This window comes from Rhinichthys klamathensis, unplaced genomic scaffold (assembly GCF_029890125.1).
Source record: "Rhinichthys klamathensis goyatoka isolate OS25496 unplaced genomic scaffold, OSU_Roscu_1.1 h1tg000176l_1, whole genome shotgun sequence".
Lineage (NCBI taxonomy): Eukaryota > Metazoa > Chordata > Actinopteri > Cypriniformes > Leuciscidae > Rhinichthys > Rhinichthys klamathensis.
The window spans coordinates 422,502-447,676 of record NW_026606705.1 but is presented as its reverse complement, the minus strand read 5'-3'; the positions used below and the strand labels follow the sequence as shown (position 1 = coordinate 447,676).

Here is a 25,175-nt window from a genome sequence, read left to right as displayed (position 1 = left end):
GGAATTGCTCTTGGCAGCGCAGGAACGCCAATGAACAACCCGGTCTCCCGTGGTGGAAAAGGGATGAAGGATGTCCAACACGATATCCGAACAGACTCAGGAACTAGAAGATAATTCCTCCATGGAAGAAGGCAGAGTGAACGGAACTGGTACACAGAGTCCAAAGTGCAACAAGGGGGAACTTGAAGACAGGCAGGAGACAAGAAACACACCTGGAAACATCCACAACGATTTGACAAACACAAGACGAAAAGTGCAGCACCGCTGATCAGATGCAGCTGGCGCTACTGATCAGCAGTAGTTATCAGCGACCACGCCCACATGCACACAACAATACAAGGCAAGAAAGAGTCAGCAAATTCATGAACCGTGACATGTTGTCTCTATCATATTCTGGTGCCGGGATATACAGTAGTTGGAGCCACTCAGGGTCTTTAAACACTGTCCAAAGACACACAGATACACTACAGTAGACCGCCAGATGATATATAACATTATCCTTGGACAGTCTCATCACTCTTCAACACACTGTCTTAATAGACAACCTTCTCATGTGGGATTTATTTTCATAAATCAACCAAATTGATTATTGTCTCTATTATCTATATTCTATTTAAGTCAGTTTCAGGGTGACAGATCAATCTCACCGGAGCCCAGCTGTGTGTCCATGAAGAGTGATGCATCTATGAGAGAGCCAGTGAAATTTGATGGAAAACACACATCAACTGATCTGAGGTACATCATTTCATAGATGGATTGATAGATAGATCTCTATGAGATGTTTATTTACATTTAAAATCAACTAATCATTCTCTGTCAAATCAACCAAATTTCAGAAGTTTCTGGATACTTTTTTTTCTTTTTTTTTTCAGGAAAATTATAAACATGGTGATGAGCATCAAAAAACTTTATTATATGCCATGAACAATTATTTACTGATGCATCCACTATTTTTTCAGACTGATCTCATGAAATGGCGTTTGTATGACACGGCAATTCGTATTTCCATTTTTGGCGTGCTATCAACACAGCGTGTTTATCAACGCCGTTGACTTAAAGGTGTTCTATGTAGCTTTTCTTCTAAAATGAATCCTTTTTTTATTGCCTGTGTGTGAAGGGGTTGTAATCACACATTACAATGATCCACTTTTCGGGTTTTGCTATTACCTCTGAAGGCCAATATTCATATTTATATGTGAAGTCTCCGGGTCGGATTTACCGCAAAATCCATCGGATGTGACATGCATGCGCGCTCCCGAGCCTCTCTCCTTATATACAGTCTATGCGACCGACAGCACTTCAGCTGACGACATGGAGTCTGATAACACCAAACACGACCTGCCTCCAGCACAACACACACTCCAGCACAAACTCCACATAAATATAAAAAACAAAACAAAGTTTTATCTGCTGAAGCTCGTCAGGCCAAACGTGATTCGGATCGACTCAGGACGAAAACACGGATCAACATCGGCAGAGCTTTTGAATTATTAGTAAACTCAAATGAAATAGCAAGGTTAACTACATGAGACATGGAATGAATACAAAAGACTGTTCCAGGATAAGAAAAGGTGCTTTAGGATGTATACTTGTTTTATGTACTACTAGATCTACTGTCTAACGTCACTCATCCGACTACTATCATATTGTTTATAATACACATTTCCAGACACCATGGGCGTAGGTTTTGTCTCAGCTTTGGTGGGGACATCCCCACAAAAATGTCTCAGATGATCCACTGTTTATGACTGCAAGATTCTAAGTTAAGGTAGGCTAATTAACATTCAGTGACTTGCTAACGTAGCATTCTATCATGATAGCGCGACTTCTATGAGTCTATCCGTGCTGCACACCCCTAATTAATGGTCCTAACCTTGAAAGATTGCAGAAGCTAGGTTTAACTGTAACAATATCCTGGGTAACCAGGATCACCAGTTAATACTATTTTCCACAGTAGAATCTGCATTTGAAAGCCTGGTCAGTCACTACTACTGCTAGTTATTTGTGTGGCTAGTTATTTTTGCCTACTTACACTCTGCTTTATGAAAAAGCTTCGTATGTCCCCTTTCTTCTTCTTGGGTGACACAGCTGATCTACAAAGTACAAAAAGGGGCAAAAAACGGAATATTAAAATGTTTTACTCTGGCCTTTGTATATGGCAGGCAGAGAGACAGCCCTGGTAACTTACCGTCGGCGTCGTCACGCGCACACACACACACACACGCACACACCACCCGCTCGCTGCCAGTGAGTGCAAGCACAAAAAGTAGTCCCGGCCCGCGCGTGTAGCCTGCCTGTCAGATACCCCGCCGCCAATCAAATTACGGCGTATCTTGTACTGTCGTCGTCCTGGCCGTTGGAATCGATCCAAATAGCAGCGCAAAGATCCAAATGCAGCGCAAATATCAAAATAGCTGTTCAAAGGAGCTTGCTAAATATTGGTGGGGACAAATTTGTCATCTCAAAATATTGATTGGGACTAGTACCTAGCGTCCCCCCCTAAACCTACGCCCTTGCCAGACACGTTTAGTACAGTAATGTTACTTCCTACTGTCTTACTGTTACACTGACATTGTTCAGTCTAGTTCACTAACCGTTTTCGTTATCATATTATACATTCACCTATGTTGACAATCATTGCTGATTGTGAAAGATACACGAATAGTTAGTGAAATGCCGTTGGCTATGCTAGATAACACCACATGTCGGCTAAATGCAGTCAATGTAACGTTATCATGGTACGAGCATGCAGCATTAGTTCAACGTCAAGCTGATAAAAGTAGCCTTTTATTGTAACGTTGCAGTGGGAGTTTACATGAGTTTCCAGCATGTTGTGTGATGCTTTTTGTGTGTTGAAAGTCTCCGTGTGGCCGGTAGTGAATGCTCGCTCTTGAGATCGCACACGCACACGAGCACGAGCGCTCTTGTTGCAATCTGAAACATCACCACTAGAGGCCGCTAAAAATTCCATAGAGCACCTTCAACGTTACATTACTGTATATATAAATATATGACCTACCCCAACCACGTCCCTAAACCTACCCGTCACTGGGGTTAATACCATTTATGAGTCTTCCCCTACCATCCTAGGAAAAAAATATCGCACCCCAGATGTAGATCTACATTTTGCTTCATTTCGCTCGGACATTTAACGGCGTGCACATACACGCGGAATCACTCGGACATTTAACGGCGTAGACATACACGCAAAAGATGACGGTTCGTTTCGGCGTGGACATACACGCGGATAGCTCAAAATCCGTATAGACAACACGCCACATGATTTGAAAGTGGCGTGTATGTTTACGCAAAGTCATGATGCCATGTTGATTTTTTAGAGGGGAGTCAAAATGAGAGTTTTTAATTATTGTATTTATATGGATGAATAAAGGTAAATTTGTCACTTTTTACATTTCAACATAACTAGTTCTTCAGACATTCCTCTTCAAATTCTAGTATTAGCTCTATGCAAAGTGACCCACATTTGGGTTTTGATCACTGAGAAATTAAATTTAGTTAGATTCAACAATCTGCACGTTGCATTGAGATGTCTTTAAAATATATATGTTTTTAAAGATATCAAAAGAAAAGTCTGTTAGGAACCCAAATCTAAAAGGATATTGAGATATCTTTCATATGTTTTTTATAAGGCATGCAAACTTTGAGAAAAAAAAAAATTTGAAAGGTGCTTCTGAGTCCCATTTTCGACCGGTCACCATTGGCGTATAATGCAACAAGGATTGAAGTAAAATTTTACTAATTGTTGATCTACCTTTCTACAGTATGTGTTGTTTCGACCTCCCTCTACAAAATAATAAATTACTCAGCAAAAATATTAAATGGCATGGATGGATGAATATTTACTTTCTTCTTAATTTATGATTTTCTTTCACTAGAAAAATAACTGGTTGAGGTGACATAGAATCACTCTATATGAATTCTGGTCTCGGTTTTCTCTACTCAATTATATTGTCTCTGTTCTGTCCATGTTTGCCCATAATTAGTGAACAGTCTATGGACAATCGAGGAACATTTAGGGGAAGACACATGTCATCTAATCCGAGGTACAACATTTCAGTCATAAAGATATTTTACCATCACTTTTACTTAAAGCAAAATTTGAGCATTGTAACTTTGCAGATGTTGTTTATGCTCAAACAGCAACATTACACACTAACTAAAGTTAGAAAAGTGAAATCATATTCAACCACCTCTTTAATTTATAATGTAATCTAACCATTTATTGTGATTCTCAACTGGTCCAAAGCACATTTAAATCAGATCTGCTGAAGAAGTTTCAGTGTCTGTATGAAGGAACAGCAAAGCAGGGAAACCCAACACTCCTGAATGAGATCTACACAGAGCTCTTCATCACAGAGAGTGAAAGTGGAGAGATCAATAATGAGCATGAGGTGAGACAGATTGAGACAAAATCCAGGAGAGCAGCAACAGAGGACACACCGATCAAATGCAATGACATCTTTAAACCTTTACCTGGACAAGACAAACCCATCAGAACTGTGCTGACAAAGGGAGTCGCTGGCATTGGGAAAACAGTCTCTGTGCAGAAGTTCATTGTGGACTGGGCTGAAGGGAAAGAGAATCAGGACGTCCAGCTCATATTTCCACTCGCTTTCAGAGAGCTCAACTTGATGAAGGACAAAACACTCAGTCTTTCAGATCTTCTTCATGTCTTTTTCCCTGAAACTAAAGAAATGGAAATATCCAGTGATGAATATAAAGTGTTGTTCATCTTTGATGGTCTGGATGAGTGTCGTCTGTCTCTGAACTTTAAGAGAAAAGTGAAACTGTGTAATATATCTGAATCAGCCTCAGTGGACGAGCTGCTGATGAACCTCATTGAGGGGAATCTGCTTCCCTCGTCTCTCATCTGGATCACCTCCAGACCAGCAGCAGCGGATCTCGTCCCCTCTGAGTGTGTCCATCGAGTGACTGAGGTACGAGGCTTCAATGAGCCACAGAAGGAGGAATACTTCCGGAAGAGAATCAGTGATCAGAGTCTGGCCAATACAATCATCACACACCTGAAGTCCTCGAGGAGCCTCCACATCATGTGCCACATCCCAGTGTTCTGCTCGATCTCAGCCACTGTTCTAGAGGAGATGTTGAGTCAAGTAAAGAGTGGAGAGAATCCCAAGACTCTCACTCAGATGTACACACACTTCCTGATCATTCAGACCAACATCAAACATGAGAAGGACTATAAGAAGAGAGTGAAAGATGAAGACATGATTCTCAAACTGGGGAAACTGGCTTTCCAGCAGCTTGTGAAAGGCAACCTGATCTTCTATGAAGAAGACCTGAGCGAGTGTGGCATTAATGTGAGAGAAGCATCAGTGTACTCAGGATTGTGCACTCAGATCTTCAGAGAGGAGTTGGGCTTGTATCAGGGGAAAGTCTTCTGCTTTGTTCATCTGAGCATCCAGGAACATCTAGCAGCTCTATATGCACACATTTACTTTACAAATGAGAACAGAAATGTGTTTGGCCAAATTTCTAAACAAAATTCGGTCTCTACATTTTTTAACCGGAAGAAATATCATTCATTATCTGAGCTGCATCAGAGAGCTGTGGACGAGGCTTTACAGAGTAAGAATGGACATCTGGATCTTTTCCTGCGTTTCCTTCTGGGTCTCTCATTGGAGTCCAATCAGACTCTCTTACGAGAACTACTGACACAGACTGGAAGCTGCTCCTACAACAAAGAGGAAACAGTTCAGTACATCAAACAGAAGATCGGGGAGAATCGCTCTCCAGAGAGATCCATCAATCTGTTCCACTGTCTGAATGAACTGGGTGATGATTCTCTGATGCAGGAGATCCAAGATTATGTGAAATCTGGAGAAATAGGAGAAACCAAACTCTCCTCTTCACAGTGGTCAGCTCTGGTTTATGTTTTGCTGACATCAGAGCAGACGATGGATGTTTTTGATCTGAAACAGTTTATTGGAGCACAAAATACAGCAGATGAAGTTCTTCAGATTCTACTGCCTGTGGTTAAAGAATCCAGATCAGTTCAGTAAGTCACACTGACAACAATCATTACACTGATAAAACATGATCACATTTATGATTTTAGCACGTGCTTTCATATTAGCAATACTGTAAAAGGAGAAATTAATGTATATCATATCATTTATATCAGTGTTTCCTGAACTGAGAGACTGAAGAGTGTCATTGTTCTCTACAGGTTGTGGGAGTGCGGTGTTACAGATGAAGGTTTTGCTTCTCTGACTTCAGCTCTGAGATCAAACCCCTCACACCTGAGAAAACTGGATCTGTCATGGAATAAAGTAGGAGATTCTGGAGTCAAGCAGCTTTCTGATCTACTGCAGGATCCTCGCTGTAAACTGGAGATACTCTGGTAAGTTTGTATAAAATGTCTCATATGGTAAATAATGATTGTCATACAAAACATCTACTGTGAAATTACTAATGGGAATGTTGCTTTTATTTTCATTTTACAATATTAATGATAGTATAAACATGACTGGATGATGTAAAGATGTGACAACCATGTTCATATACAGATATGTTGATGATTTTTGGGTACTTGCATAAAAAATGAATATTTGGTTACACTTTATTTTAAGGTGTCATAGTTACAGTGTAATACTATATTTACGTACTGAGTAATATTAAGCAACTACATTTACTTACCATAAAACTTCAAATAATAGCCGAGTCCCAAATAGACGCCTGTCTCTTTTACACGCCTGGTGTGGCTGCAGGTTTGGGTAAATAAAGGCCGGTCTCAAATAGAGGCCGGGTCAGTTTTTTAGTTTCGGGGGTTATTTAATCTTCTAAAACCCGTCAGATCGTCCGCTTTTTGGCGGCCGCCATAGCCTTTTTTGATCGGTGAGTTATGTAGAATAGAATGACTGCTGCGCTTGACAGGGCGCAGAGAGAGAGCCCCGGCCGCGCGCGCGCACTCTCACATCTTCAAAAAACACGAGCGCTGTCTTGCTCTCTCTCCCTCGCGCATATTAATCAAAATCAATTGACACGAAAGTAAAAGGTCAGAAGACCGCAGTTTCAAGTGGAGCATTTGGAGATTTTTAGAGATTAGAGACCCTAGGCCTACACTCAATGAAAACATCTCAACAGTAAATTATAAAGGCCTGTCTCAAGCCGGTGCAGTTCGACGATTTGGGAAAATAAAAGCCCGGGCTATAAGTTTTATGGTACTATAGGGTTAGGGTAGGATTAGGATTTGGTTGAGGGTTAGTTGCATGTAATTATGCATAATTTACTGTTATTACTATGGTACAGATGTGGACATTAAGAATGTGCGTTTTTCCCGTGGAAAGCCAATCAAGCCTGTCAGCACATTTTTTAGAATTTAAATAAATCTGTTGTGCTTCCCAGAATATCCACCAGATCGCACATGGAAGAACATACTGTATCTACAAGACAGAACAAATTGCTCGTAAACACTTTGGAATTATTAGTTTTTGTCCGAATGTTAAATATGATTATAGATTATTTAAGTACGTTACATTTTTAAAATAGAATTAACATAATTATCAGTGTCTGATAAATTAACTGCATATAATTGTAATAAGGATGCAGAAGCAGAGTGAGAATCCATGTGCGGAAGTTTATTAAAGATAGTCACCATACACAAATATGAGAAGGCAGGCACCGGGTCAAAACCAAGGTAGCAGTCAGATAGGTCAACATTCAGTGGGGAAATCCAAAAGGCATAAGTGAGTAGGCAGGCAAGGGGTCCAAGCAGAAACATCAGTCCGAACAGGCAACCAAAACAAAGGGATAATCCAAGGATCGAGAAACAGAGAATTAGGCAAGATCATACTCAGGTAGACAGGCAATGGAGAATGGTCAAGACGATTGGTAAGGCAGGTAAACTGGCTATACTTCGCAAATGTGTGCAAGCATGGTCTCTGGTTAAAAGGAAGGCAAACAGGAAATGAGTGTAGAGGGAGCAGAGGGTGTGGATCACAGTCAGTACTCTGGTGAGAGCTCCATCTGCTGGGTAGGCATTACAGTAATGTTGTGATTGTGATAAAACCACAATAAAATATAAATAAAATTGTATTAGACCCAAATATTTGAAATGGTAATATGGACATTGAAAAATCTAATTACACAAAGTTACCGCAGCCGCAGGTGATCCACTTTGTCCTGTCTGTGCTATCGATGGGATGGCCGTATCCTTCAGCACACGTTTCATGGTCCGTGTGGCAAATTCCATTTTTTCAAAATAGTCGTCCTCAGTGAAATGTACTGAGCAAACATGATGGTCCTTGATGATCTCTTCAGGTGTGTTTGGATCTAACGTTATATCCACAGCAACTAACTTAGCCATTGATTCATCAGGTCAGCATTTTGGTTGGAATTCTATGAAACTTCATGGTATTACCTGGTTTCCCCTGTTTATTGTCGCAGCTCTTTACAATACAGCGAACACCCATGATTGTAAACTATGCTTTTACTAACTATGCTTTTACTAGTAATTGCTGACTCTATTACTCCAACTCTGAACGAACTCTCTGCTCCTCACCACGGCGGGTCTCGGGTGCTGCGGTATCACTCCGCCCAAGTAGCAGTGCTTTGCCTTCTGAGAATATAGTTCCCAATATTTATAGGGTTAAAAGATGGCTGTGTCTCATATGACCTTGTTATTTGTACACTCTGTGACTATACAAATCACGATATGTAAATAGAAAAATGTTTGCGTTATTTTGTCACTTATTGGGATTAGTATGCTAGCTGGAGCCATTTACTTCCCGTCTTTGTGCTAAGCTAGGCTAGCGGTGGGTGCGTCAAACAGACTTATAGCATGCACGGAGATGAAAAAGGTATGTATGGACTTATCTAACTCTGGGGGATATGGTGAATAAGCTAAAGTCCCAAAAAGTCGGCGTGTTCCTTAAAAAAACAGACCGCCATTACATTTTTCCTCTCGCGCACCCCCTGGTGGCAGCTTGCGTACCCCTGGGGGTGTGCGTACCACACTTTGGGAATCCCTGGTCTAGCTTCATTTGAAAAGTAAACATTAAAAAAAAAGTGATGTCAAAATGGCCGCTGAGCCCTGAACTTTTGATGGACAGGTCATTTGAGCCAATCGATTCATGATAGAGGTGTCACCCGGTATCAATAGCCAAGGAGCGCCCAGAACGGCTCTGGGTGCGCTCTGGTGCGCCAATGATGAAGAATGGTACCTCCCTCTCTATGATTGACAGTAAATCAATTCAGTTGTAATAGAGTAAATGACTGTATTTTCTGATAGCCAATGAATTTCTGTAAAGATTGATATGCAGCTTTAGTGGGACGATTCATCTGGTCATGCGTGAAGTTCGTGCGCATAGTACCATAGTGATTCATGCGCCCATGCGCAAAGAAAGAGTTTACGAGTGAAAGAAGGTAACGTGTAAAATGGCAAAGAGAACTATAAAAAATTCACTTCTTACTTGAAGAAGTTATTGAACAGTGTACTCGCCGTGACAGTGATGAGTTGGAAGATGACATTTCTGATGAAGAGAGCGCTCTTTCATCCATTGACTCGGTAGCAGAGGATACGTGTTTGGATGGTGAAGAGTGGAGACGTCACTCTCGACAAGTAAGTTTATTATATTATACAAGACTGTGTATAGTAAGGTATGTGTTTGTTTTGAGGTGTACTTGTCAGCTTATGCCATGTGTTTGGTGTTATGTCAAGTGTATGTTTGGTTTGACGTGTAACGTTAACAGTTAGGCTACCTGCTAACTTCTGTCATGTGCGCTCGTGCAGGAATGTTTGTTTATGTTTATGTTTATATGCTTGTGAATACAGAAACAATGTCAATGTTTTGTAAATTACTTATTTCTTTGTTTTTTTATATCACAGACCATCATATGAAAATGTTGTTTTTATGTCCAAACAGGTGCATGGGTGGAGTGGACCTATCTAATGCCCTAATAAGTTACTACAAAGTCATCCACAAGACCCAAAAGTGGTATAAGACATTTTTTAAAATCTTTTTATTTTTTTTATCTTTATTATTTTCTTGGATTCTGAAAAATCTAATTTGTAAATAGTTTGAAATACATATACATTGTAACAGTCACCGCCTGTCACAGGGTTTCTTTCATTCCAATTGTGGGTGCGATTTTCTTCCTAGCCACTAGGGGGATGAAAGAGGGCACATTGTATGGGATAAAACAGGAAACCGTAGAGTAAGTGCTAAGGTCTGTTTGATGCTGCCTCATGGTTGTTTGCTAACTATTTTCCAATCCTGTTTGTTTCCTGCTCAAACGTAAGTTTAATTGTTTGTGCGAAATGTTTGGGTGAACTGATGGGGAATCTATTTAGTGTAATTGATGTGTTTGATGTTTTTCTTGTAGAGGATTTGTTTGGGATGTAGCTATTGCTCGTTAGCTGTGGATACTGCTAAGTGGGTCTGACCAAACACCATGCTTATACTACTGAAGCATTTTTCTGATTCGTTTGATGAGATCTTTTCCATCTGAGACCACTTGAGCATTGCACACAAAGTTACCCCCTTTTGAAATATAGCTTGACCAGTGCAAAGAAGCTGGGATTGTTATAGATTGGTGGCCCGTACGGGGACTATTGTGTTGTATATTAATGTGAAAGGTTTATGTAAGGTTGGTGTATGGTTTGAGGCTTGCATTGGGTAATAGAAATGTTGATAGCATCTCATGGTGCAGAGGATGAGTATGAACCCCCTGTCGATTTCACAGCTGGTCCATTTGTGAATAGAAGAGACCCACCTCCCCTAAAAGATCTTATAAACACTTTTAGTGAACTGTATCTTGATTCAGACAATGATAATGAATGCGGTGATCAACCTGACATTCATCTTCCTCCTCCTCCAGATGATGTACTTCATGATTTATATCTAACCGACCAGTTTAATCATGGACTGACTGAGCGAGTTACAAGTCTAGAGGGTGATATAAAAACTTGCCAGCAAAAGTTAAGTCTATGTTGCTCACAAGCTAAGTTTAGCAACCAGTGTAAGTACTTGGAGGAAAAATTGAATTACAAAATTGAAAGGGAATGTGGGAGAGTTAAGCATTCAAGATTTGGGAAAGTCAATAGTCGATTGTCTGAAGAGAAGAGATGCTCAAATTGAGGTCAAACTTAAAAGTTATGCTCATGTGATGTCTACTCCAGTTTCTCATCCCTCGACTAGATCAGATTACCATGGAAGACCTCTCCAAATTCCCAACTTACCAGACAATTTAAATGATGTATTCTATCGTCCACCTGTAAAGGCTGAATTTCCACAATTTGATTCTGATGATCCTGTCTCTTTCGTAGAACGCTGTGAGGAGTATTTTGCCATTAGACCCCTCAGTGATTCCGAAATTCTAGCCTCCCTTACTTCAGTACTAAAGGGTACGGCTAAGGACTGGTGGTTGGCGGAGAAAAGACATGTGATTACCTGGGAACAATTTAAGCAAGAATTTTTGCATGCTTTCCTTACAGATGATTATGAAGCAGAGGCCACAAAACGTCTTTTAGAAAGGAAACAAGGTTCAGGAGAATCCATTCGTGATTTTGCTTATCACTACCGAGCCCTTTGTCTAAGATGGAAGAAAGAGATGATGGAGAGAGAGATTGTTCAGGCCATTTTGAGAAATTGTAACCCCAGACTTGCCAGTTTATTGAGAGGAACTGTGAAGGAAGTGAGTGAGTTGGTGCGAACTGGAACACAAATTGAGAGAGATTTTGAAGAAGGGAAACGGTATTGGAGCCAGGTTAATGCCGAAACCCAGAAGAGAAAATCCCCATTTGAACGAGATTCTCTGCCCAAATCAAATCCTTCTTCAACCCGCATTCTACAACCTTTGAAAAGAGAATCTCACTTAAAGACTCTGACGTTACCCCTGTTGGTCAGAGGAAGATACTTTCAAGCTCTGGTGGATACTGGAAGCTCCCTAACTCTGATACAGGAGTCATGTTGGAGACAGCTGGGACATCAAGAACAGTTAAAATCAAGCCGTGGGCAAACTTTCAGTCAAGCCAATGGTCAAGTATTGCCTGCAATGGGAGTATGGAGTTGTGAATGTGAACTACAAGGAAGAAGGTATGAAGTGGAACTGTTTGTAATGAAAGATGAGGATCTCACAATACCCATGGTGCTAGGTTTGGATTTCCTGGTAGCCACTAGAATTTTTATTTATTTATTTATTTGAGCCGTTCACAATCATGTTCGTTACAGAAGTCTTAAGAATACACAATAATGGAAGCTCAAAAGGGGTAGGCTGAAGCAAGGAAGCTTATGTGTGCCTACCCCTAAGTTCAATACTCTCAGTACTCATAAGAAGATTTACGCCTGATGTTAGCAAAAACAAAAACAAAACAAGAAAACAAAACAAAAAAAACAAACATCCAAATATCCAAAATTAACTTGGATATTGGTAATGCTATGTATACTTTACCTGCTACCAATGATTATCAAGAAGAAACATTTTCATTCTTGACTCCTCCTGCTACCGATACATTGCTGTCACTGTTAATTGCATTACCTATTCCAGAAGAAACGACAGAAACCAGGCACTATATTCAACAGCTGGTCACCAACGCTGATACAAATTCCCTATACCAGTCACAACTTCATAATATACTCCAAGAATGGCCGACTGTCTGCACAAGTGAAATAGGACACACCAAGGTAGTTAAACATCGCATCATCACTACCAACGAGGTACCTGTTCGTAAGAGAGCTTACCGTGTGTCACAAGAAAAACAAGCCTTCATTGATCAGGAGATTAAGTCGATGGTGGATAAGAAGATCATCCGTCCTTCATTTTCTCCTTGGGCTGCTCCTGTAGTATTAGTCCCAAAGAAAGATGGTGGACAAAGATTTTGTATTGATTTCAGAGGGCTCAACGCCAAGACGTATCTAGATGGGTATCCTATGCCTCAGATCCATGACATCCTTGAGTCAGTGCACGGAGCGGCATGCTTCAGTACCCTCGATCTTAAAAGTGGATATTGGCAAGTGGAGATGGACCTTGAAAGCATTCATAAAACTGCGTTTGTGACACAATCAGGACTATATGAATTTTTACGATTACCTTTTGGCCTTAAAAACTCGGCATCCTCGTTCCAACGCCTTATGGAGTTATTATTGAAGGAGCAGAAAGGAAAAAACTGTTTTGTGTACATTGATGATATTGTAGTGTACTCGCAATCTGAGCAAGAGCATCTTATCCATCCGAGAGAAGTGTTGCAGTGCTTGCACAAGGCAGGTTTAACCCTCTGGGGTATGAGGTGTTTTCGGGGTCCTTGAGATGTTTTGGCATGCTCTGACATTTATGCTTTTTTCAGTTGCTTATAAACATATTAATGGCAAAGGTGTAATTACACTCTATATAGCACACACAGGGCTACCATAATATGTGAGCAACATGTATGTACATGTTTGTGTTTTTGAGAGAATATTGTTTATGTGTGGTTATTGAAAAAAACAAAAACTAAAGTTTCTAATATAAGGCCACAAATAACATACTAAATATCTGTCCACAAGACTTTTGACTAGTGGATGTTGTCGCCTAGAGTTTTTGCTTCAAATTGATCTGAAAATCATTCTGCCTAATTATTCACATAAAACAATAGATTGTTTTAAATTGTGAAAAACATTTTTTTGTTTGCAAAGGCAATATGCGGATGGGCGGAACGGCCCAACCCCCTCATGAATAATTAGGCAGTTCTCACCTGAGCAGACTGCATACTAATGAGCCTTTCATTCAGGGGTGTCACACAAGAAAGAATGCAAGGACAATATATATATAAATAAATAAATATTTATACGCACACACACACACACACACATATATATATATATACAAACAATCAAAATATAAATTAAAGCCAAAAGCACATTTTTAGTCATCCACCGCGGTAAAAATAAACCAGTCGCATTTCAAAGTCGTTCGCGAAATGACCGCCAGGTGGCGCAAAGGGACATTTAGCAAAACGTAAGTGGGGCTAATGTCTGTAGCCTAAGGATGAAATACTACAAGTTATGGTAATTTCCAAATAAGCCTACAACAAACATTTATAGCCTACTCCGTAATTGTTGGTCATACAGATAAGATATAATCTTTTAAAACTGTAAAAGGCTAAAGTAGGCCTACACTCACAGGCTAAAGACAAAACGTTTTCTCGCTCATGTCAGAAACAGACGTTTGGGTATTTCTCAATGAGAAAATTCATAGCCGAGCGGTAGAACTTACGGTTCATCATCAAGATGACACGGTTTCAAATCCCGCACAAACATGGTCTGCTGTAAGTTTTATATTTATTTAGATTTGTCTAGCTCTAAAACTCTGTTACACCATACAGTTTTTTTTGCCTTTATTTATAAAATACAATTATCATGCATTTCCATTTTACACTTATTAACAAAATAGTATCCAACAGAACGACTTTGCATCTGTATAATAATAGGCTACCAATCGTAATTTCAAAAGCAGTTCTGTAAAAAATAAATTATATATAGCCTATATATATATACTATATATATATTTTTTTTCAGGGCTGCCAACTCTCACGCATTGAGCGTGAGAGTACTCACGCAATTGACCCAAATCTTACGCTCTCACGCCACACCCCCGATTTCTCACGCTGAAGTGTCAACCCGGTCGGTCAAATTCCTAAAAGATATAGTTTATCTATAGATCTACCTGTTGAGCCACTCGTGATCGACTAGTTATACCGCAAATTAGTTGAAATATCCCGTAATCTATCTAGAGCGAGCGTGCATGCGAGACAGATATTGTGCTCCAAACCATGCGCGCGCATGGCAGAGAGGTCTGTTCCCTACAACCTAGAGTTTTTAAAAACATGGTTTTAAGTAAAGTGTGATTTGCCAGGGGGGATTGGGATTTCCTTCTGGTCTAAACATCCCTGCTTCTGCTGAATTATTTTAATCCCCACACCCCTCCCTCCACAGCTAATCAATGCTATAGGCTACTTCACCAATATCAAATATATAATAGAGATATGCAACAGGCCCTGTTGCATATCTCAGGCACGTTTAAACGACAAACAATAAAATCAAAACCAGCGTTTCAGTTGTTCATTAGTTCCAGTGGCCCTAATGCATGCACGGCTTTTCAAAATTTCACAAAGCGTGTTGAGATTATTTTGAATGAAATATTGAAGTTTATAATTAAGTGTTTTGGCACACCACGCCGAGTGGCCCTATGCATTTTTCTAAAGTCGGGTTTTATTCTGGCATGGTGAGTTAGTGTTCGACAAACGCGGCGGCGCGTTCATTTAGATTAATTTATTTTTCTCATTATTACAGCTAAAATAACTTAATAGGCGACTCCGTAATTTTTTGGTCATACAGATAAGAGTAGAGTAGCTTACATCGTTCAAAACTGTAAACTTGTATTCATATTATTAGAACGACAAAAGTTTATCTGTCGTCTCTGTCTCCGGGAACTGCGCGTCACAAAAATGAACCAAAAGCCACTTCAGCTCAGTCACGATAAGAAATCGGCTATGTCTAAAGCCTTTAAATGTCTAAATATTTAGGCTAATAAATGTTATCTGATTATGTAGGCTAATCCATATGAAAACGAGAGGTACAGAGGATCTACTCAAACATGTAATGTAAGCGCTTCCCAATGAGAAAATGACAAGACAAGGGTGAAAATCTCGCTCTAATTAAATGTAGGCTAAATCGCCCTGAATTAAAATGTAAAAACAGATCAAATAATGTAGGCTATTTGTCGAAATGTTGCGATATTGTTTCATTTAGGTTCATAATTATTCTATAAATGTTATTTAATTTAGCAGCATTACCACGAAGCACCGTGTTTCGATATTTATTTGAATAATACAAAATAAAATAAAAACTTAATTCACAAATTGCATGCCTGGTTGTAAGGATCCAAAGATCCCTGCATGTAGACTTTAATATTGAGTTGAACATTTTGTTCATGACAACACATTAACATGCGTTTTTTCAGATTATATTTAGTTTTGCTTGGAAAAAGCTGGCCCAAACCAGTTTTATTTCATCAATTATTGAAATAATGAAATATTTAGTAATAAACTTTTATGACAGAAATATCACTAGGCTACATGTAACTTAAATCATTTAATTCCTTCATTATCAACACTGTCTAGAATAGCGATTTAAGTGTGAATTGCGACTTCTCTTTGTGTTAAGTCAGCCTCAGACTCCGATAGCCTGTGGGGGGGTTGGAGGGACAGTTGCTGGACAAAGGTGTTAATGTTCCTCTTTCATATGGAGAGTGTCGGATAGCCAGCCTGATGAGCAGGCAAAATTATTGTAAGGATAAATCTGTGTCCAAATGTAGGCCCCATATCTTATTAAATTATAAATATTGTAGTTTATTTATTGTAGCCTATTTAAAGTTTTTTTCACACAAAATTTCAATTGAAGTTATTGTAAGGTGAATTCAACAAGGCATGCTGTGTCTTTGAAGCAACAATTAAAGGCTAAATAATTTTTTCGTGATTTGTATGGCTGACACGCAGCGACATATATTATCAGCTGTAGCCTATGATGTGTTTTTACCCTGAAATGTTTATTTTCGAGAGAGACCCGGTGCGCGCAGCGAGGGAGACTAAATAAACTTGTTTAAAAGAGATCCAGCGCGAGAGAGGCAAAGAGAAACGCATGTTTTTAATTTAATTATGTTTCTTTGGACAATTTTCGTTTTGTACTGTTTTAATTGTTTAATTTAGCTGTAATTTCTTTGGCAATACAAATTTAAAATGTCGCAAGAATAAGATTAGCCTAGTGTTTCTTATTTTGCATCGCAAAAGAAATAAACTCTAAACCCGATGCAATGTTTTAAATAAAAAAAAACTGTCCCGACACTTTATTTAAACCTTGAAATGTTCGAACTTGGTTTCAAACTTAAGTAATTTTAGTGTTCTTTTACATTACACAATAATTTAGCAGACTAAAGACGAGCTTCTTCATTTTCATTTTCTGATGCAATTTTCTGATACAATCTTCCTTCATCAGTTTTTGTCGTTTGTGCAGCGGCTGCGGTTCTACAGGAATGTAGCAAATTTATGTTGTAATGATAATTAAACAAAACTCTTGACTTTAAATAAGTAAACAGTTATAAACAGTTACCTATTTAAGCATCAAGGTGGTAAAATATAAACGCTGTAGGACAACATCGGTTAACAACATGTAGGCCTATGCTACATTGAGATTCGATCTCGGGTCGATTGAAGCTCCTCAAAGCTCGTGTTATTGCGTTGATCACTGAGCTACCGTCTGTAGGCCTAAGCTGTTAAAGTTGTAAAGCCTTATTGATGTAGCCTAAATGTTTTTATTGCAATGTTTTATGTTGAAATGTTTTCATTATTTATTCAATTACATTTCAGTAGCCTAATTTCAGTATTGTGATTATGAATTATTTTAACTACGTTTCACTTGTTGAATTCATCTGCTACCAGCTTTCAATCGCTCTGAATCAGCTGCGGTGCGGCAGCAGATTACGCATTAGAGAATAAACCGGAATAAACGAACACTTTTCAGAGTCTATGATTGTAGCGCCTCTTAGCGGTAAAAGGCAGCAAATACACCACACATTTTACCGCCGGTGGAACGGCTGATGTGGGCATTGTCATGGCTTGCCTCGACATTTGCGTTTGAATAGCGCGCGTCCTCCGTGGGCGTGTCACATTAACGCGTAATGAAGTGTAATGAGCTGGGGAAAAAAATACTGACAGCACTCTCTTTTCATAGAGATTGCATAAACTGAGAATATTTGTTTTTTATATAAATTACTCCATTTAAAAGAAGATAATTCAAGCTTCATAAAGAAAAATATCTCGTGCCTGTGTGACAAGTAATCGCGGAGTTACAGTTAATCTTAGGACACGTTTCAGAATGGACTTCACTGACAGAGAGAACGCAGAACTCGCATCGTGTTTGTTTTTCTTTATTTGGTGAAAAGCACAGCACTTTGTTTTTATTGTGAGTATCCACAAAAAAAAATAGAAACTTAACAGGATCTAATGATGTATCACACTTATATGTAAGATCAAAATCAACCGAGTATTTTGAGTCTCTTTTGCACTGATAAGAAAAAAAGCGAGACAATCGCGCTGGCGCGATAGCCGGCCCCAGGGGGTTAACTTTGAATCTTCAAAAGTGCAACCTGATGCAGAAGTCATTGAAATTTCTTGGACATGTGATTTCCGTTGAAGGAATAAAAACCGATCAAGACAAGGTCAATGCTGTTAGCCATTTTCCTATACCAAAGTCTCTGAAGGAAGTGCAACGATTTCTGGGTATGGCAGGCTGGTACCACAGATTTGTTCCTAATTTCTCAGAGAAGGTTGCACCATTGCATGCACTGAAAAAGAAAGGAGCTACTTGGATGTGGACAGAAGAATGTCAGAATTCCTTTGAGTTGATTAAGGGTGAGTTGATTAGCGCACCAATCCTCATCGCCCCTGACTTGAGTAAACCATTCAAAGTCCAGACCGATGCGAGCGATTTGGGAGTCGGAGCTGTCCTGACCCAGGACATTGAGGGAGTGGAACATGTAGTGGCCTATGCTTCACGTCTTTTAAGAGGAGCTGAAAAGTCATACTCCGTTTCGGAGAAGGAATGTTGTGCTGTGGTATGGGCAGTAGAAAAATGGAGGCCTTACCTAGAGGGACGACCATTTGAAGTGATCACTGATCATGCTGCTCTTACCTGGGTCTTCAACCATCCAAAACCTTCATCTCGATTGATACGCTGGGGCATTCGTCTGCAAGAGTTTGAATTCACTGTCAAGTACAGAAAAGGACAATGTAATATTGTTGCAGACACCCTTTCCCGTAGTTTCACTGAATCTTCATCACTCCATCTACTCACTCCGTCAAAACCTAAGGATTCTTCAAATGCCTTCGCAACTTTTCCCATAGAATGGCCAGATATTGACAAAGCCCAACAAGAGGATGCAGAAATTCAAGAGCTTATGGCTGAAGTACAATCAACCTCTGTTACGGACCCTAATCGTATACACTATGTTACGAAGAATGGTTTTCTTTTCAGAAGCCTATCTCAAGGACCAGAAGGAGAAAAACTTAAACTTGTCATTCCTACTACTTTGAGAGCTGAATTTCTGAAATATGCTCACGACAATCCATTAAGTGGACATCTCGGCAGACTCAAGACGTTGCTGAGACTAGTGGATGTATGCTACTGGCCAACGATACGGTCTGATGTATGGAAGCATTGCAAGGAATGCCAGGTATGTCAAAAGTACAAACCGACCGTTTCGAAATTAGCTGGCCATATGCAGTCGACCCCGGAAGTGGAACCTGGGCATATGCTGGGTATTGACCTCATGGGGCTGTTCCCTAGAAGTCAGAAGCAGAACGAACATCTCCTCGTAGTAGTGGACTACTGCTCAAAATGGGTGGAATTGTTTCCATTGCGAGTGGCTAAAGCTCTGCAAATTTCACGTATTCTGGTGGAAGAAATTTTCACCAGATGGGGCACTCCCAGGTACTTAGTGTCTGACCGAGGAACTCAATTCACTTCACAGCTCATCAGTTTAATCTGCAAACAATGGAATGTCATCCAGAAACTCACCACTACTGCGCACCCTCAGACCAATTTGACTGAACGAGTAAATCGAACACTCAAAACTATGATTGCCTCATATGTGCAAGACCATCATCGCCATTGGGACAGGTGGTTAGCCGAATTCCGATTTGCTATCAATACGGCGTGGCAAGAAAGTACTGGCTTCACCCAAGCCGAAGTCATGCTTGGTCGCAAATTGAAGGGACCTCTGGAGAGAGCTATTCTAAGACCCCCTGACCCAAACAGTCCAGCCTACCCTATCCTGGAGAAGTCAGAAGAACTGATTCGGACTGTGCAAAGGAATGTTGAGAGGACCCAGAGCAAACAACGCAAGTACTATAATCTTCGTAGTAGACAAGCTCACTTTCAAGTGGGAGACTTAGTATGGGTTCGTACACATCCTCTGCCGCGTGCTGATGACGGTTTTATGGCTAAGCGGTCCTGCTAAAGTGGTTAAATGTCTTGGCCCAGTTAACTACTCAATATCATTCATTGAACAGCCAGAGCAGGTAGATTCTTTCCATGTACAGAATTTGAAACCTTATTTTGGCAATATAGGAACAGTGCTAGCATGAGGGGACGAATATGTAACAGTCACCGCCTGTCACAGGGTTTCTTTCATTCCAATTGTGGGTGTGATTTTCTTCCTAGCCACTAGGGGGATGAAAGAGGGCACATTGTATGGGATAAAACAGGAAACCGTAGAGTAAGTGCTAAGGTCTGTTTGATGCTGCCTCATGGTTGTTTGCTAACTATTTTCCAATCCTGTTTGAGAAACTGTTTGTTTCCTGCTCAAACGTAAGTTTAATTGTTTGTGCGAAATGTTTGGGTGAACTGATGGGGAATCTATTTAGTGTAATTGATGTGTTTGATGTTTGGGATGTAGCTGCTCGTTAGCTGTGGATACTGCTAAGTGGGTCTGACCAAACACCATGCTTAGTCTTCTCATCAAACGAATCAGAAAAATGCTTCAGTAGTATAACGACTCACCAAACAACTAAGCATTGGACAACCTCCTACGTCATCACTATCCACCTTTGCACCTATGTTCAAATTACAGATAAGACTGTCATCTTTCATTTTCTGAGCTATTGGACTTTGTGAACCTCAGAGGACTGTGTTGGACATTTCGATACACCATATAAATATACTTGTGCATGGCTGAAAATAATGAATTGATCTCTGTATACGGGTGTATGTTTTGTGACACTTTTGGTTTGTGGGATAATGAATGAGTAAAGCTTTGACTATATGAAGAAAGAAACACTGCACTTGTTTGTGGAAGAGTTTATTTTAGATCTTTTCCATCTGAGACCAATTGAGCATTGCTACACAAAGTTACCCCCTTTTGAAATATAGCTTGACCAGTGCAAAGAAGCTGGGATTGTTATAACATACGTGTGTGTGTGTGTGTGTGTGTGTGTGTGTTTGTGTATATATATATATATATATATATATATATATATATATATATATGTATATGTTTATTTTTTATTTATTTTGTAATATATATGTTTTAGTACCATAGCACTTGTTTTGTATCTTTATTTGTAGAAAGTTTGGTTACAAGAATTGAAAAAAAAAACACTATAATGTGTTTATGCTTCAGTTACTATGTCAGCAATTATTGACAGTGAATCTGGATAAGGAATATAATAGCTCTAAGTGTAACCTTTCATTAGAGCCCCAAATTATGACTGTAGAGTAAAGCATTCAAGAATAGCAGCATTTTATGTGTCTGTCTATGGTCATTTGGAGTCTCCAAGTGGCCATTTTTGGGAAGCGCCTAGACATAAACTTAGATAAACATGTGTAAAACACTAATTTTACAAGGTATTGATATCAAATTTTAAACTGGGTTTGGTAAGGCTTCATGCTGTGATCCCATTGTGTTTTCCAGCTAATAGCTCCCAGCTGTAGTTGCAGGCATCTGTTTACAAGAAAAAAATGTAGGCAGATTTTTTTTTGGGTCCTTTTTCAGTGTTCAAAATTATATTACTCAATACCAGTAAGACTTACAAGTGATTCTGTAAGTGCTTCTGACTGTTTAGGAGTCTGAGTGTCACCTTTCAAAAGAGACCAAAAGCATGCATATACTCCAAATGGTTCATGAACAGCATGCAATTTAATTTGGGTAGGCCTTTTTTAGGCGTTTTAGGCTAATATTGCAGGATTATTAAGGATAATTAAGGAGTACTGTATTTCAGAGCTAGAATACAAAGTTTTATAAAATTCTGCTATATGTTTTTAAATTGTAGATAAATCATCTGTGACAGTATTATTTTTGCGTAATCTATTAATCAATAATCTTTCAAAATTTCTTTTTTGCAAAGAATAAAAATATCTTATGTTTTTTTCACCATGCTCAAGCCACTTTCTTCTGGAACGGATGAAAGCAGATTTGGCCTTTTCCTCATAATGTTGATTTCAATTCCCTTGCAATTTTATGAGATTTTGAGCTTCTTTCTCTGTTAAATCTGTTTTATCACACAGGGCACCAAACTCTTGGAGGATGGCTTGCATTTTTAAGACTTCTCACTTAAATTCCTCATTTAATAATAAAGACTTGTTTACAATCTGGGACTACATTAAAATCACCCCCAAGAATACATTTTGCATTTGTGTATTTAGTTGATAGGTCTGCAATTAGTTTTTCTAATTCATGAAGTAAATCAGATTTGTAGATTTGCAATTAGTACCATAAATATTAGCAATAATATATTGCTTATGAGAGTCCTCACTGTAAAATGTAACTGCTGATCTTACTAATAAAATTAAGTGATTATAACTTTTTTGAATAAGTTTGTTAACCTTACTGAGTTTAACTAACTAAATCAATCAAGGAAAACTTCCGCGTTATCTTAAACACTTTGTTCATTGTGTTCGTTGTAGGCCTATTCCTATATGTTGATGAATAATATAACAATAAATACACAAGGTAACACGTAAAAAGGTTACAGCCTAAACAGTAACAACCTCCCAAATTCTGGGTTGGGAAAAATGGCAAACCGGTTAAACTTAAAATAGACTGAATGCCTTGTGAATAAAGGTGAGAAAAGGTTGACGTTCACACACATCAAACAAAATCTATCCCCTTGTTCTGTTAAAGGGATAGTTCACTTTGAAATTAATTTTTGATATGTTTTAGCTTACCTCCAGTGCATCCAAGATGTAGGTGTCTTTGTTTCCACAGTATCTTCAATTTTGATAATTTTAGGTAAAACCGTTGTTGTCTGTCAGTCATACAATGGAGGTGAAGGGGGTCCTCCTCAAAGAGCAGTCAAAATTAAACATTATTTAATGACTCGTAAATGTAAGTACACATTGATGCCCTAAGACACGAAACGAGTGGTTTTTGTGAGAAAACGAACAGTATTTATATTGTTTTTACCTCTTGTAACCACAGCCATGTCCAAGTTATCTGAGGGCGCGGACGCTTCCGTGTGTGACGTGTACGCAGACTGGTGCATAGATAAACTAGATGTCGCCTTGGCGACGGTAGTTCATTGGAACGAAACCTTAGCCAAGGCGACATCTAGGGTATATATATATCTATGCACCAGTCTGCGTACACGTCACACACGGAAGCGTCCGCGCCCTCAGATAACTTGGACATGGCTGTGGTTACAAGAGGTAAAAACAATATAAATACTGTTCGTTTTCTCACAAAAACCACTCGTTTCGTGTCTTAGGGCATCAATGTGTACTTACATTTACGAGTCATTAAATAATGTTTAATTTTGACTGCTCTTTGAGGAGGACCCCCTTCACCTCCATTGTATGACTGACAGACAACAACGGTTTTACCTAAAATTATCAAAATTGAAGATACTGTGGAAACAAAGACACCTACATCTTGGATGCACTGGAGGTAAGCTAAAACATATCAAAAAATAATTTCAAAGTGAACTATCCCTTTAACCTCATGAGGACACCAATGCACTGAATGCCTGTGTTTAATTAGTCCAAAGTTAGGCTACTGTTAGATTTAATGTTATTACCATGACAAACTATAGTATATCATTAAAAAGATTGAATACTTAGGCTTCAGTATTTGTAACAAATACATAAATATATTAGACAAAAAAAATCAGTAGTGTAGGCCTAGGCTACATGTATTAACACTTTAAAAAAATAAAAGCTTTGACATGACCATTTTGTAGTTTTTGTTCATTGAATTAAACTTAAACCTTTTTATTTCTATTTATTTTATGTTTTTCTAGGGAAATTAATATTAGAATGATTCTTCTATAAAAGGCTGAAATTTATAAAAATTTATTTATTAAAGATTAAAAAACGAAAGAAATAATGCTGGGTTTCAGTTCATTGTGGGGCGCTGCAAAGATCTATAAAGGACACAGAGACATTCCGTTTGTTATCGTTATTTTACAAAATCTGAATATCTTTTGCAAATTAATCAATTATATCTTGCTTTTATCTGTATGACCATAATTACGGAAGAGTTTACTCTCTTGGAAGGAAAATGTCTCTTCCGCACACACACAAAATATACTTGAATTGCTACTTGATATCACGGCCTGTTCATTATTTAAATAAAATAGTCAACCAAACATATAAAACGCTACACTGCTCAATTTGAATAGTCTGTAATATAATCTGTGATGTTTTATTTTAAACAAATGACCCTATTTCTCTCCTTGAAGCTTATAGAAGCTGGCATGATGTTAAAAAAAAGAAAAGAGAGGCTATTATTATTATTATTATTATTATTATATCCTAAATATTATTAATATTATTATAAACTACACTACATTAAAAAAAGTAAAACAAAATAACGTTATTAATCGGTATTTTGTCTAATCAAAAATGGTTTCGGAGTGTTAATAAAAGAAGGAACGCAGAAACAGAAACGTTAAAATAGACAATGATTCTGCTTGGAGTGAACCGGTGAATAAATTAGTGAGTGATTTAGGATAAAAAGCATAACATGTCTGAACAGGTCATGTCTGTGGCAAAGACAATTAAAATGCAATATAGTTTTATGTTAGACTTACATGAGTCACATGTTCGTCATTATGTCCTTGCAAAACACATTTTATAAGCAATTTAAATGTCAAAGAAATGCGTTAATAATAATATTAAATAAGAATAATTCCAAAATGTGGTAATTAAGGTTGCTAAAATGGGACAGGATATTTGTACATATAGTTTCACAAAAAAAGTTATTGTAACATTGTTTTACACGTAATGTTCAAACAGCCATGACAAGCCATACAAAACCATTAATAACTGAATCAATATTTTATTTCTATTTGAGGTGTACATAAACAATATACTCAAATGTGGTTCTCACAGGTTTATGAGCTCTGTCTCTTGCTGTCAATATGCACCTGAGAGGTTAACACATCCGTTGCATATTACTGGCTTCCGTGTACGCTATAATAATAATAATAATAATAAATAAACATTTATTTGTATAGCACTTTTCATACATGGAATGCAACGCAAAGTGCTTTACAGGCATAAAAACAAATTCACACAATGTCAATATAAAATAATTAAATGAATAACAGATAAAATAAGAGACATACACAACATTCACATAATATTATTATGCTGATAAGCAGC

At 38.6% G+C, this 25,175-nt stretch overlaps 1 protein-coding gene across 5 annotated transcripts in view; it reads left to right on the top strand.

The window, feature by feature from the left end:
- The window catches only part of LOC130092371 (NACHT, LRR and PYD domains-containing protein 12-like), a 169,542-nt gene that overhangs the window by 7,927 nt on the left and 136,440 nt on the right, over window positions 1-25,175 (top strand). For 4 of the 5 annotated variants that reach the window (XM_056260217.1, XM_056260215.1, XM_056260214.1 and 1 more), the window contains exons 3-6: window positions 619-735; window positions 4,005-4,064; window positions 4,268-6,040; window positions 6,212-6,385. In XM_056260217.1, coding sequence (XP_056116192.1) covers window positions 619-735; window positions 4,005-4,064; window positions 4,268-6,040; window positions 6,212-6,385 — 2,124 coding nt within the window. The remainder of the gene's footprint in view (window positions 1-618; window positions 736-4,004; window positions 4,065-4,267; window positions 6,041-6,211; window positions 6,386-25,175) is intronic. The other variant, XM_056260216.1, reaches the window with a different exon arrangement.